The 15844-nt window shown below is 49.6% G+C and overlaps 1 protein-coding gene across 4 annotated transcripts in view; it reads right to left on the bottom strand.

The window, feature by feature from the left end:
* The window catches only part of ADCY9 (adenylate cyclase 9), a 101483-nt gene that overhangs the window by 15860 nt on the left and 69779 nt on the right, over positions 1-15844 (bottom strand). For 3 of the 4 annotated variants that reach the window (XM_043914185.1, XM_043914183.1, XM_043914184.1), the window contains exons 4-9: positions 13387-13491; positions 12612-12829; positions 8030-8132; positions 5094-5302; positions 3339-3498; positions 2281-2432 (exon numbers count right to left, since the gene is read on the bottom strand). In XM_043914185.1, the coding sequence (XP_043770120.1) occupies positions 2281-2432; positions 3339-3498; positions 5094-5302; positions 8030-8132; positions 12612-12829; positions 13387-13491 (947 nt within the window). The remainder of the gene's footprint in view (positions 1-2280; positions 2433-3338; positions 3499-5093; positions 5303-8029; positions 8133-12611; positions 12830-13386; positions 13492-15844) is intronic. The other variant, XM_043914186.1, reaches the window with a different exon arrangement.

Below are 15844 nucleotides of genomic sequence, written 5' to 3' on the forward strand. Positions count from 1 at the left end.
TGTGGCTCAGCAGGTACAGAATGCAATGCGGGAGAGTCCTGGGTTGGATCCCTGAGTTGGGAAGATCCCCTGGAGAGGGGAGGGGCTACCCACGCCAGTATTCTGGCCTGGAGAATTCCATGGACTGTAGAGTCCATGGGGTCGCAGAGAGTCGGACACAAGTGAGCAACTTTCACTTTCAGATCGAAAATATTATGAAGAAAATTTCCAGAAAGTTCAAAAAAAGCAAAATTTAAATTCGCTGCATGCTTACAACTTACAACATAGCACTTACACTGTATGAGGTATCATAAGTAGCCTAAACAGCTCTGTAGGTTATATGCAAATGTGGCGCCATTTATAGGAGGAACTTGAACATCCCTGAAGGTTGGTATTAGAGGAAGGGGTCTGGGAACCAATCCCCTGAGGATACCATGGGACAACCGTGAGTTCTAGCATGTGACTACTGCATGACATCAGCTGGGGGTGGTCATCCCAGGAGGTCTACAGGTAAACACTTATTTTGCTATTAAAAATTATTTCCTTTTTCTTTCCTTTGCACATTACTCTTTGGGCATTTCATCAAGTTGTTGACTTGATGAGGCTGAAAGCCATTTCCTGTTGAGACAGTAAATGTCTGTTGGAGTGGAGGGCATTAGTACTGATGAGAAAGCACAAGTGACAGACACAATTCAATAGCAAAACCCAGAAACTTAATTGAAAAACAGGCAGAGGATCTAAATAGACATTTTTCTAAAGCAGACATAGAGATGGCTCATAAGTACATGAAAAGCTGTTCAATATCCCCCTAATTATCAGGGAAATGCACATCAAGTAAAACATCACCTCACACCTATTAGCACAGATATTAAAAAAAGAGATAAGTAACAAGTGATGTTGACGAGATGGAGATAAGAAAACTCTTGGGCACTGCTGCGCTGTGCTTAGTCACTAGCCGTGTCCAACTCTTTGGGACCCCATGGACTCTAACTCGTCAGGCTCCTTTGTCCATGAGGATTCTCCAGGCAAGAATACTGAAGTGGGTTGCTGTGTCCTCCTTCAAGGGATCTTCCCAACCCAGGGATCGAACCCAGGTCTCCTGCATTGCAAGAGGATTTTTTACCAGCTGAACCACCAGGGAAGCCTAAGAACACTGAATCAAGTAGCCTATCCCTTCTCCAGGGGATCTTCCTGACCCAGGGATCAAACTGGGGTCTCCTGCATTGCAGGCAGATTCTTTACCAGCTGAGCTTCCAGGGAAGACCCCGTGCACTGCTAGTGAGAAGTAAACTGGTACAGCCGCCATGGAAAACACTGTGAAGGCTCCCCCCAAAGTTAGAAATAGAACTAATATATGACCTAGCATTTCACTTCAGAAACATCTGAGGGCAACACAAACAGCAACTTGAAAAGACATCTGTATCCCCATGTCCATTATAGCACTACTTACAATAGCCAAGATGTGAAGGAACCCAAGTATCTGTCAATGAATGAATGGACAAAGAAGACATGGTATATATACAACAGAATATGATTCAGCCATAAAAAAGAAAGAAATCCTGTCATTTGTGACAACATGGACAGACCTTGGGAGGCATTAAATGAAGTAAGTCAGACAGAGAAAGACAAATACTGTATGATCTCATTTACATGTAGACTCTAAAAACAAACCAAAAAACACACCATGAACTCTTCAGAGAACAGACTGGGTTGCCAGAGGCAGGGGTGGAAGGTGGGTAAAATGGGTGAAGGTTCTGAAAAGGTACAAAGTTCTGGTTATAAAGTAGATAAGTCCTGGGGAAGTAACATACACCGTGGTCAGTTCAGTTCAGTTGCTCAGTCATGTCTGACTCTTTGCAACCCCATGGACTGCAGCATGCCAGGCCTCCCCGTCCATCACCAACTCCCGGAGATTACTCGAACTCATACACCATGGTAACTACAGTTAATAATACTGTACTATATATTTGAAAGATGCTGAGAGGGTAACTTTTTTTCTTTTTTTGGCTTCACATCATGGCTTGTGGGATCTTAGTTCCCCGACCAGGGATTGAACCTGGGCCCCAGCAGTGACAGCACCAAATCCTAACCACTGAACTTCCAGGAAATTCCTGAGAGTAACTTAACTAGACATGGTGGTCATCATTTCACAAAGTACAGAAATACTAAATCATTACATAGTGCACCTGGAAACTAATACTTCTGTGTCAATCATATATCTCAATTAAGAGGGGAGGCGTGAGGGGGACGAAAGCAGCATCAGGGCAGGTGACCCCTGTGTGGCGAGCAGGGCTCACGTACCTGTCCGGGCACAGGGAGACATAGAGCAGCAGCAGCAGGGGCCCGGCCCCGACGGCAGTGGCCAGGGAGGACCGCATCCAGGAGCTGAGCTGGCAGAAGTTGCAGTATTGCACCACGGCAGTCAGCACGGCGGAGCCCGTGAACACGGTGGACTGAAACGAGGGGAGGGCTTGTGAGGACCCCAGTGCACCCACCTGCCTCCCTGCCGCCTGGGTACCCTGAGAGCAGATGACACACTCGTTTGCCTGTCCTTCTGTGGAACAGAACACCCTCAGTTCAGGGGCAGATCATAAACCATGGGATTAATTAAGTACCCACAGTTTTCTCGCTTAGAGGTCTCACTGGCACTAAGATTCCTCTCCGACGTGTGGGAACCGCACACGTCACCTTGGAGGGGAGGAAAGGCAGGCTAACCCCATGAAGCCACCCTGTCATCAGCTCCCTCCCCAAAACCCATTCTGCAGGCACCCTGCTGCATGTCAGCAGAAATGAAATTGGGTGTGTAAATATCGAATGCAGCCAGCCCGCCAACACTTTGTGCTACACTTGCCGGCGCCAGAAATACAATCTTGCACAGCAGCGTGAATTCACTCTTTATGGGTTTAACTTGGAAGCACCCTCCATGATCAACAGCAGCCGATCGAGGTGCCAGTGGATGGTTGGTGCCAGTTCTGCAGACTAAGGTTATTATTTTTACTTTTCTTTTAAAATGAACTACAGATTATGGACAACAGCATATTACCCTGTAACATTTGGATATGTGGGACAGATGCTTCCTCATAAAATGTGGAAGGAGATAACTGACTTGGGATTTGGCGACACTCAGGGGATGGGACAGGACCCAGTCCCACAGGGGACAGGCAGGCCCTGGTCCAACCTCTAAGGCTGCTCCTCTGTACCAGGCAAGTCTTTTAAAAAGACAAGTTCAGAGGACTGATAGGGTATGGGCCTCTGTGTTTAAATTCCTGTCTCAAGCCAGCAGGCTTATTTTAAAAAAAAAAAAAGTGATCTGTAAGCCTAAAGGAGCCTGGACACAAAATCACTGTGATTCTACTTACGTGTATGTTTGTCTCAAACTCGGAGGTAACGTGTGAATACACCGCCAGGGCGGGGAGGGACACCAGGATGGCCCCGATGAAATGGCGCGGGAGCCAGCCGGCTATCCACTCCAGCAGGCGCTTGGTGCACGCCATCACGTCCTCCAGGAAAAACACCATCCTGGGGAGCGGGGAGAAAGGAAAATCAGGGTTTGGGTCTTTTCAGTGCCCCCTGGCCAAGGGCAGGCCCGCACAGGGCACAGCTAGTTTGGGAGTGGGTCCCCAGCATGCTTGGTGAGGAGCTTGGAGCCGAGACACGGAGGGAGGCAGGCCCCAGAGCAGGCCTTGATGTGGGTAAGGCAGCGAAACCCTTTGGCGAAGAGCTGAAGGGGCCTCAGGGGAGGCTGGAGGTGAGCGTGGAGGGGAGGGGTCATGCACTGGAAGCTTCAGGGCCAGACCCGAAGCTAGTCTCCTGTCCTGGGATGTTGGGGAGGAGCAGAAAGCCCAGGTCAGGGCCAGTCTCCCTATTTCTCTCTGACCCCCAGTGTGGGGCTGTCCTGCTGAGAGCAGCAGGGCTGGAGGAAGGGGTGGGCCTGGGGCACCGCTGGCATCGGTAGAATCACGGTGAGCTCCTGGGGCTGGGGCTGAACCTGAAGGTAGGTTGGGTGGGTCCTGAGGGCCCTGCCTCCTAGAGGGGCACTGATGTCTCTTCAGACCCTCTGTCCATTTTTAAATGGAGTGTCTTTTTATTATTGAGCTAACATTCTAGACCCTTGTCATGGACATGATTGCAAATACTCTTCTGTTCCGTATGTTCTCTTTCACTTGGGGGGTGAAAGGTGATGATGGTGTTCTTTGAAACATGAAAGTTTTAGATTCTAATGAAGTCCAACTTGGCTACGTTCTCTTTGGTTGCTCATGTTTCCGTGGCACCTTGAAGAAACCACTGCCTGACCCGAGCCCATGGACCTGGGCCTGCGCTTCCTCTGGGGCTTTCGAGCTTCACTCTTGTACCCAGGAGAGGCCCCTCCCAGGCGCACCCTGCACACCTCCTTTTCTCTCTCTCTGCCCCGCTTTCTTTTTTTTTTTTTTTATTTTTTTAAATTTTTTTATTAGTTGGAGGCTAATTACTTCACAACATTTCAGTGGGTTTTGTCATACATTGATATGAATCAGCCATAGATTTACACTTATTCCCCATCCCGATCCCCCCTCCCACCTCCCTCTTCACCCGACTCCTCTGGGTCTTCCCAGTGCACCAGGCCCGAGCACTTGTCTCATGCATCCCACCTGGGCTGGTGATCTGTTTCACCATAGATAGTATACATGCTGTTCTTTTGAAACATCCCACCCTCACATTCTCCCACAGAGTTCAAAAGTCTGTTCTGTATTTCTGTGTCTCTTTTTCTGTTTTGCATATAGGGTTATCATTACCATCTTTCTAAATTCCATATATATGTGTTAGTATGCTGTAATGTTCTTTATCTTTCTTCTGCCCCGCTTTCTTACCCCTCATCTTCCCACTTTCTAACTGTCTGGTTTGGGCGCTCAAGGGACTTAACTGGTGGTGTCGCGGCCGCAGAGGACCCTGACTGCAGGTAAGGCGGGGGACCCCCTGTGCTGAGGGGCTTGCCAGGGAGGAGCCTGTGAAGCAAGGCTGGGGCAGGGAAGAGAAGAGGACCGCCCAGAAACGCACTCGCGGAGCCGGCTGGCAGTCACGCCAGCAGAGGGAGCTGAAGGCTAATAGCTGGGAGCCGCTTGCAGGTGGGCCTTTACCTGACGGAGACCACGAGGGACAGGATCTCCAGCAGCAGGGCCGCTCCAAAGACTGCCAGGGCGGCCGGCGGGGGCGGCGTGGAGGCGGCCCCGTACTTCAGGAAGCAGGTGATGGAGAGAATCAGAAACACTGTTGTCGACAGAAACACATCCAGGAGGGAGCTGAAGGTGGCACTGGCAAAAGTCTTCACGGGAGAGTTCTTTATAACCTGTTTGGGAGGTGGCGGTGGGGGAACGTTAACAGACACTGCTGGACATACCCACCTGGAGGAAGGCGACCCAGGCGGAAAGCAGTGGATGTCTACTGAGCACTTGCCTCCCTCGGACCAGGTGCAGGGCGAGAAATGCTTCACACAGCCGTCTCCCTACTACTACCCCCCGCCCAACAGTGAGGAAACTGAGGCACAGAGAAGTGCAGAAATTTGTCCAAGGTCACAGAGCAGCTGACTACAAACCAGTAAATTCTCACAGGCGTGGGACACACTGAGCCCAAAATACACTGGTGACAGGAAGGTCACGTGCTAGAAGCCGCGTCCCAGACTCAGGGCTTCAGGACAGAAGCAGAAGGCGGGGCTAGGGCAGCAGCAGGTCAGCAGTAACAGTGATGGCAAGAGTCTGCTCTGGGCCTGGGCCTGCATGGCGTGCAGGGGGACAGACAGGCGGGAAACAATGCCCCTGGGGGGCTCACAGCCTAATGGTGGGCAGACAAGGGTCTGAGATGGTGGTGTGGTCAGTGTGACAAAGCGACATGCACGGGGTACTAGGGAATCACAGCGAGGGGGAAAACTGATGACAAAGCCAGAGTCCGAGAGAGAGGCCAGACCCAGGCACCAGGTGGACCCTTGCGGGGACCGGCCTCACTCCACGCTCACACGGTTCTTGAGGAGGAGATGCTCCTCATCTCGGGGTACAGGTCAGAGGCCAAGGCAAGGGGCTACCCGAGGTCACACAGGCAAGGAGCCTGGCCAGGGCTGTAGTGCCTTGACCACATCACCTACTGTCCCTGGGCCTCGTTTCCTTATCTGGGAACAAGGATGAACTCTGGACCAACACCTTATGGGCGACAGTGATGCTTCACTGGGAAAACGCTGAGTGTGATAGGGGCCTAAGTGGGGACGGCCTGGAGCCTTCCGCTGCTCCTGCAACCCTCCCCTCCTCGCCACCCTGCCCCAAGTTTCAGGGGCAGCACCCCACCTGCGCCCCAGACTACAGGCTCATCCACTCCCGTCACCTTCTGTGGCTCGGCCACATGACCTCCACACAGCACAGTCTGATGGTGCCACCCCCTGCTCTGGATCCTTCCCAGCTCTCCTGGCCTTTGGCATAACGTCCACCACGCAGGAAGCTGCCCACCTGCCAGATGGAAGCACCCCCAGGTCCCTGGAGGCACCCAAGCTTTGTCTCATCTCCAAGGTCTGCAGCTGCCGGCCCCTCTCTGGGACATTCCCTACTGGGTTAGCTGCCAGCCCTCCCACTGACACGGCTCCCTCTAGGCCCTCAAGCTGGGGTCGGTGTGCTCTGAGGGCCTTCCGGGACCCAGGGGTCTGGGGTCTGACTTCTGCCAGGTTACTGCTTCCCCGAGAGTGTCTGTCATCTCTCCGCCTCAGTCCCAGGAGCAGGATGCTCAGGGAGCATCCGGTGATGAGAGGGGTGGGTAGCCTGTGCCCGCTGCTAGGGAGGCTCTGCACTCAGCACCGGGGTTGGGGGGTGTTCCACTCTGGTGATGGGGTCTCAGCCTCTCAGCCTTCCCTGGCCTTGGCTTTCTTTTGGCAAAATGGGGATCATCGTAAGCTTGCTTGAAAGGCTGCTACATGGACTTAAATGAGATGATGTTCTGCTCTCCAGGCACCAATCAACTGACTCGAAAGTCCACATGAGGAGCCCCGCCTGGGGTGTTCACAGGTATTCAGGTCCCAAGAGGCTCATGAAACCCAACCCCACAGGCATGACCTGCCCTGTCTATTTCACCAGGACTTTTGGGCCTGGTCGGGCCCTGGATGCAATAGGCACTAAGGGGTGATCCTCTGGATGAACAAATGGAAGTCGAAGGGGGAATCCTTTTGGCTCTGGGCTGGGAGGGTATGTGTTTTTGACCTTGTAACACTAAGCCGGGTTAGGTCTGGGAAGACTGCAGGGGGCTGGCTGCTTGTAACTCCAACCAGGCTCTAGGCTCCTGAGTCTGTCCATTGCCCCCATCAAGCCCCACCAAGCACTTGCAGGTTTGGGGACTGGACACCACATAGAGTAGAGAATAAGAGATGGGCTCCTGCCTGCCTCCCCAAGCTGAGAGTCCAAGGAGGGAGGCATATGATTCAACAGTCCCACAAGAAGAGGTTTCAAAAAGGGATTCCAGCTGTGAAGATATGGTGTAACCGAGTTGGGGGCGGGGGGCGGGGCGGGAATCCAGTCTGCAGTCAGGGACTGTTTCTTGGAGGAAGTGACGTCTGGGCTTAGAGTTACAGGACAGCAGGAATTAAGGCAGGGGAGGGCAGTGGAAGGGAGCTCAGCCCTGAAGCGTCTGGGAAAGCCCAGCGAGGTGGCAGGCCTCTGACTCTTGTCCCATCTCAGTGGGAAGAAAGCCAACAGGGAACAGGGAGAGAAGTGCTGCTGGAGAACAGAAGAGGTGGGGCTGGAGCCCTCTCCCCATACTAGGCCTCCAGGGGCTGGAGCACGGCCGGGGAGCCTGGGCACCCACCACCTGAAGGGGAAGCAGACCAAGACCTGAGTTGCTATAGAGAGATTTAGGGTTTCCTCCCTTGTGGTGATAAACTCACATATAGATGAAATTCAGGGCTTACATACAGACTGTGGAAGATCAAAATGAGCCTTCAATTTCCTGTTGCTCAGGAAAACGAAAAAAGGCTGCCCAAGCACAAGACTGAGAGCTACTGAGTAAAACCTGCATGTCTTTAGTAAAATTATGAGGAAACACACACCTCTTCTTGATAGCTGGTCCTGTAGGCCCGCTCGAGCTCCGGATCCAGGAAGTTCAAGCTGAACTGGTTAATGGGTGGCTTAAAAAAGTAGTCTTTCATCAGGCTAGAAGAGATGATAAATGCAATCAATCAACATGCAGCACAATAGTCACATTTATTCTATCAGAGGACCACAGTTAGCTACTGAGATGCCATTTGTGGAGCGTGTCACAAAGACTGTACCTGAAAGTCACTGCACAATAGACATTGCTCAACCACCCCTTTAGAACTCTCTGGAAAGTCCTTCATGCTTCTACACAGAATCCCATTTCAGGCTGCACCTCCATGAAAGAATGCCCATTCACCACAAATATAACACACAGCATTAGAACTGTGCTTTTGAAAACATCTTCTGGCATCCAGAATTAGAAGGAGGCGGCAGCTTTTTTTGTTCCATGAAATGCTCCCCTCTGAAGGACCAGCAGGTCCCTGCATGGATCGTGCTTCTGTTGATTCGGAGGCTTCCTTGCACACATAATTCAGAACTGGCTGTCCTGTCACTCAGAGCACTGACAGTAATTACCACCGTCACCGCTAACAGGTTGTTATCACAAAATTGTGTTTACAGTCAGTGTAATTTTGGAGCTGTTGTCACATATGCAGATTGCATGTGAAACCTGAAAAATGATAATGCTCGATGATTTTAATAGCAGAGAAATCAAGCCTCCTTTACGTGACTCTCATTCTTTTACGGAAGGCTAGCAAACAGTCATATCCTTTTTATCCTGCAGAAAATTACTATAAATCTAAGGGGACGTTAATATAATTTTAAAATGATAATATAGCTGTGGGATGTCTCTCTGCTTCACACAGTAACTACCAGAATTATTAAATCAGATGAAATACATGAAGTGCCTTTCAGGCACCGAATACATAGTAAGGGTCACTGCACTTCCTCCTTTCCACGCTCAGACTGGACTCCTGGTGCTAAGTGTGAGATTCCTTACTGGCTCTCAGGCTCAGAAGAGAAAAAAATTCCACCCCCAAATGTTGACCCCGCCCCCCCATCTTCCCTTTCACTTGGTGAGTGTGGACAAAGGGAAAAACAAAGCAGCTACAAGGAGGAAACGTAACGGCTTTATTTCTGCAGTCAAGAGGCAAAGTGAAAGTTGCTCTGTCGTGTCCGACTCTGCGACCCCATGGACTATACAGTCCATGGAATTCTCTAGGCCAGAATACTGGAGTGGACAGTAGTTCCCTTCTCCAGGGGATCTTCCCAATCCAGGAATCGAACCCAGGCCTCCTGCCCCTGGTGACTCAGTTGGTAAAGAATCTGCCTGCACTGCAAGAGACCTGGGTTCAATCCCTGGGTTGGGAAGATCCCCTAGAGAAGGGAACGACTACCCACCCCAGTATTCTGGCCTGGAGAATTCCATGCAAGTCCATGCGGTTGCAAAGAGTCAAGAGGCAGGACCCACACTGTAAGCTGCGCTGCCCGTTTGAAATGAATACTGGGCCATCCCAGTGCTTCTGGGAACAGGGATGAGCTCATGTTGGATCAATCCGCTCTCAGACAGCGGCCACACACCCTGAGGTGTTAGTCACTCAGTCGTGTCCGACTCTTGACAACCCTGTGGACTCTAGCCCACGAGGCTCCCGTCTGTGGGATTTCCCAGGCAAGAAGTCAAGAATGGGTTGCCATTTCCTTCTCCAGGGGATCTTCCTGACCCAGGAATCAAACCCGAGTCTCCTACACTATAGGCAGATTCTTAACCATCTGAGTCTCAAGGTAAACCCTGAACAAAATATAAAAGCAATTGGAAGGCACTGGCAATTGGACTGAGGCAGTAAGAAAATGGAGCTACACTTGGAAGAAGTTGAATTTGTGGGGGGTTTTTTCATCTGCAGAGAGCCACTAGTCAGCACCACATGTAGGAATGGCTAAAACTCAGAAAGAAAAGCTCCAGTCTCACTGATTTGGAAAACCAGGAGATAGAGTTCAGCATGCCCACAGATGGAAAATGAGATTGGACATCCCAGCAGGAGAGGACCAGAGAAGGGGGAGCCCTACGTTCTGCACACAGGCTCTGCTCCCATCCCTGGCAGACCCTTGAAATGCACATGTGTGTGGCCGACTCCAAGCAGCCTAATAAAGGCAAAAAGAGCAGCTACTGCCCACCTCAGGGGAGACAGAGTTTGGTTTGAGTTCAGATCAGTTATCTGGCTGCTGAAACAAACAAAAAGTTGATACTCTTCAAAGGAATGTAACAGAATGGAGAGTTCTGTATACAATGTGCACAACATAATCCAAAATTACTAGACAAGCAAGGAAACAGGAAAACATGGTCCCTCCTCAACAAAAAGCAATCAAAAAAAGAAACCAACCTGAGGTTACCAAGAGGTTGGAATTGGAGGTTTGTTGTTTATAATGTATATATATGTAACATGTGAAAACCATAACATAAAGGATGAGAGGAGACTTAATGTACCTATACTGATACAAGATTTCTACATTTAACGTGAAACGATACAATATTAACCATAGGAAGACTACAAAAATATAAGACTGCCTACAGCAGCCACTAAAAGAAAAATAATACAAAGAGTTATGGCTAAAAAGAAAATACATTAAAATAAAAAGGCAGATATTGTCAGAGTGATTTAAAAAGCAAGACCCACAGGAGATGTATTTCAAATATAAAGACCCAGGTTAGAATGTTTTTTAATGGAAAATGATGTAGCATGCAAACAGTAGCTAGAGTGACTGTTAATATCAGATAAAGTAGTCTTCAAGACAGAGTATTACTAGGCACAAAGCCGGACACTTCAAAATGATAAAAGGATTAATTACCAGTGTGTATTACCTTGTATCACAAGTGTGTATGTACCTAAAAAAGAGCTTCAAAATACTTGAAACAAAGAAACAAAGACACAGACAATTCTGTGAGACAGATACAGACAATTCCATAACCATAGCTGGAGATTATTTATTATCTCAATAAATGATAGAAATAATAATAATCTTACAATTTAAAAAAAATAATAATAATAATAATCTTACAATTATCTCAATGGAAAAACAGCCCGAAATTTCAGTAGAGAGACACATGATCTGAACACTGCTGCCAACCACCTGAATCTAATTGAGGTTTATGGATCGCAACATCCTGAGAATGCAGAGCATTCATTCTTTTTAAGCGTGTATGGTACATTCACCAAAACAGACCACAGGCAGAAATCACAGAACAAGTTCTAATGAATGCAAGAGGAATGAAGTCACATAGTGAGTGTATGCCTTTGACTACAAAGACAATCAATCAAACATTAATAACTAATGTATCTAAGTACCATTTTTTCACTAGCCAGGGTTATTTGGAGGAATAAATAATGCCTGTGCTAGGGCAGGGAAAATATAAAATGAGTTGTTGTGCTGGAAAGTAAGAAATGAATGAGCTAAAACAAATGAAACAAATGAAAGAGCTATGTCAAAAGGACGCAAGAGCCAGCCTGAATGGGGGCTTCCTATGGCCGAATCAGGATGACTAGGGCATCACACTCATTAGGACAGTGATCAATGATGCCCTGTTAAGTAAAACAGGACTCCATGCGGGTCTACATGGATTTCCACGTCCATACATGGAGAGATTAAGTGGTGAGTGGGGAGAGGTTGTTCACTGCAGAACGCCAAGTGCTGAGTGGTGAACGTGCTGTCAGTACTGACGCAGGACAGTCGCCATGCTGACCAGCACAGTGAGGACTATTACAGGTGAGAGTCATCAGTGCAGTGTGATGAGGAATGGGATCTCTACATGATCCCATGGGTGGCCGACTAGTCACAGGGAGAAAACAGCAAGCACAGACTGGAGAAGCTGGCGACCCTCGCCCAGCTGATCAATCTCACTGCCTGACGAAGGTCATCACAGAGGCGCCTCGGGCCTCTGGGTCTGGGGCTGGAGAAGACAAGTCCCCTCCATTGGGTATGGACACACCCACAGCCCAGACAGAATCCTGAGGGGACATCACACAAAACCAACTTCAGGAAGATTTTATGTAAGAGCCTGGCCTGCGTGCTTCAAAAAGTCAATGTCTTGGAAGATGAAGGATGATGGTTGAGGAACTGCTCCCAGATTTGAAGATGGAAGAGATCTGACAACCACATAAACACAGCACATGACCCTGGACTGGGTCTCAGACCAGAGGAGAGGACATGCTGTCGGGGACGCAGGGGGCCACCCCACGGAACCGGAACAGGAACTGCAGCCTGTAACTATGGTCATATACAAGAACACCCCTGTTCTCAAGAAATACAGTTTTAAGGGGTAGAGAGCACAATGTGTCCAAGGTATTGCAAATGGTTTAAAAAAAAACAAAACAAAACATAACTTTCACAGGGAGAGAAAAGAGGATGAAACAAGCACAGCAAAGCATTAAACATTGGTAAACTGGGTATAAGGGGAATAAAGGGAGTCCTCTGTGTTATCCACTCTGTTAGTTCCAAGTTACTGACACATTGACACTGGAGGGCAAACACATGGGGGCGGGGGGCTCAGAAAAGGAGCAGCGGGGGCGGGGGCTCTACCTGCAGACCTTGGCTGCATCTTACCTATCTTCCTTGATAACATCAACAAAGTGGGCGTCCGTTTTCTCCCGGATGTTCTTGAACCTCAGCGGAAGGAGCGCCGACTGATCCAGGCTCACGCCTGCCCACCTGCCCTTCTCCTGTAAGATCTCGCACAGAGAGGTCTGACTGTTGGTGAGCTTCTCCTCTGGGGGAGGGCTCAGAAGTCCGTTTTGCGTTTTGGAGCTGGGTCCTCCGCAGGCCTGCATCAGGACAAGCCGGGCAAACGCAGAGGCTTGCGTGCGGGCCGCAGTAGCGCCATCCCCCAACTCAGCCACACCAGAGGCCCTGGACTGTGCCCCACACACTGCAACCTGCACCTCTGGGCCTCTGCTCTAACCATCTGCTTCTCCCCATTGCCCCTGCTCCTCCAGGTGACCAGGACAGTGGTATCGCAGGGAGGGCCAGTAAGGAGGTGGGGGCAGACTGAAGCTCTGGAGTTTCTCCTTTCTCACCCTGAGGATGCCCCTCTTCTCCTCAACATCCACCTTCCACCAGCCGCTCAGTCTAGCCCCATGGACCCTCCCTAACTCCCCTCAGCCATACGCCCTCAGGTCTCATTGCCGTCAGGGAGTCCCACCAGGTCAGCATCCATCCTGCTCTTTATCCGTCTGTCCAAAACCCAGAGGGCTAGAAGGTGTGCGGTGATGTCACCCAGGAGGAGTTACCCTCGGAACTGAGAAGGTGACCCAACGGGACGTCCCCTCTGGTGGGCACACCGGGAGAGGCGCTGGCAAGGACCAGGGCCGAGAGCTGGTACCTTAGTGCTGTTCTTGGGCTCCTCCTGACAGCCATTCTGGACCGCTCCGCCTTCTGCACCAGCTTCTGACTTGGGAGTGAATGTGATTCCGCATGACGGGCAGGTCTGTAAGAAAAGCACAGAGCGTAGGAGCTCACTCGGCAACACAACCTCACTACGTGACTCAGATGAGCCCACTGCTGTTGCAAACTGTCACACAAGAAGGGCACAACCCAATGGAAAGTTTACCAAACGTCTCAGGATGAGTTACAAAGGAACAGGCAGCGTGAAAATGGAAACACATCCATCCACACAGGCCTGTATGTGAATGCACCCTAACAGGGCTACTCTTCAGCAGAAACAACTCAAATGTCCATCAGTGGGTGAGTGGATCAATAAAATGGGGGATGTCCATAGAACGAAACATTATGCAGCTCTCCAAAGGGATAAAGCCCTGATATACACGACAAAATGCATGAACCTTGAAAACTCACTCAGTGAAAGCAGCCAGACACAAGAGGCCACGTGTCATAGGACTCCATCCGCATAAAATGTCTGGAAAAGGTGACTCCACAGAGACGGAAGGGAGACTAGTGGTTTACAGGAATGAGAGGTGTTAAGGGGATGCAGGGTGACTGGAATGGGTGTGGGGTTTCTTTTCAGGGGAATGGAGATGTTCTAAAATTGACCGTAGCGATGGCTGTACCACTGAATTAGATGCTCTACAAGGGTGAATTTTATTGTATATCAATCATATCTCAATAAAGCTCTTGCTAAACTAGCCACTAACCCATACTCGAACCCTAAGTGAAGGTTCTCAAGCTCCCTGGGAAGGTGGGCTGTTCTTGTAAAGCGGAGGGATGAGCTTACAGACCCAGCCCTTCTCACATGCTTGCAGGAATTAGTTGACCTCGAAAAGACCCAACACTGCCAGGTATAGTATTGATACCACACAGGGAACATAGCCTGTAGTTTACAATAACTACAAAGAGAAGATAACCTTTAAAAATGTCAACTGCTATATTGTATACCTATAATTCTTGCCTGATGAATCCCAAGGACAGAGGAGACTGACAGGCTGCAGTCCATAGGGTCACACAGAGTCAGACACGGCTGATGAGACTTAGCATGCACAACTTATATCATATTGTACAAAAAACATACTTCAACTTTTAAACAAGTACTGACCTGGATAATATTGTGTTGGCCAAAAAGTTTGTCTGGATTTTCATACCATTGTGCAGAAAAACCCAAACGAACTTTTTAGCCAACCAAATAGAAAGGGCAGAGCTTTCATTTCTCACAAACCAGGGTTCAAATCCCTTTTCTTTTCTGGGGGAAATTGTATTGATTCTAAGTTTAAAACAAATGAAACAGAAACCTTAGAGAAATATGTCTGCCCTGATGGAGATGTTCTCGTATCTTGACATTCCCTTGATCTCTGGGGGGAGTCCCTTGTGCTCCATGAGGGTCTCACCAAGTAACAGTGGGTGGGTTTGATCCCCTGCCCCCTAGACACACAGCAGCTTGAACTATTTGCCAGCTTTGTTTTAATTGGATTAAAACACCCTACATACTGGGTTTTGTCAAGCACACAAATACCCCCTGTGAAATGTTTGCTAGATCATTAAAGGCCTGTCTCTCCTCTTGAGCAGCTGTTGGCATCTCTGACCCCAAGAAGCCCTCGTTGGGGGCTTTGGGGGCACGCCTGAATTGAGCAGCTGACATGCAGGGCAGCCTCTCTGAAGGCGCAGTGGGTCAAAGCCACTGTTCTAATGACAGCAGCTGCCATGACATGGAGACGCCTCCGTGCCTAGGACGTGCCAACGCACCCTGTCAGGTCCTTATCCATGCAACACCCATGGTCTCATGTGCCTGATCTCTGTTAATAATTCTCCTGTCATTGTTGCAAGGCAGAAGTGACTGGCCACAGTGGGGGTCAGACAGCGGGGCTCCTGACCCCTGACCACCACAAGGCAGCCTCCCTTTGCCTCCTTTCCTGGCACAAAGGGGACCCAAGAATAATCCTGGCACTTTGATCGCCTCTGCGTCATTCTCCTGAAGTGACCCAGGCAGTTACAGTCATCTCCTGGCTCCTTTAAGTGGCACCAAGGGAAGCTTCACCAAGACCAGCTAAGGTCCCCGGGACAAGGGACTGTTCTCACCAAGGCGTGTGCTGGCTGTTGCCCAGGAAACCCAAGCTCCCCTGGAGACAGCCAGGAGCAAGCTCTACATCTTCCCAGATTACCCCACAGCCGCCCCCATTAGGACGAGAGCTCTGGAGGGAAGGTTGTAACTATTTCTCTAATGCACTCAGGTGCCTCTGTATTTGTTTTTAACACATTTCACATTTCAACACACACACACCCTATATTCTCTTTAGAATGTATGGCACGGAGCTATAAGATAATTTTTTCTTCAGAAGAGAAGGCTACTTCTCTTCACAAAATAAAACCAGCTCTAAGCCAACAGCTGTTAG

The sequence above is a fragment of the Cervus elaphus genome, chromosome 10 (assembly GCF_910594005.1).
Source record: "Cervus elaphus chromosome 10, mCerEla1.1, whole genome shotgun sequence".
Lineage (NCBI taxonomy): Eukaryota > Metazoa > Chordata > Mammalia > Artiodactyla > Cervidae > Cervus > Cervus elaphus.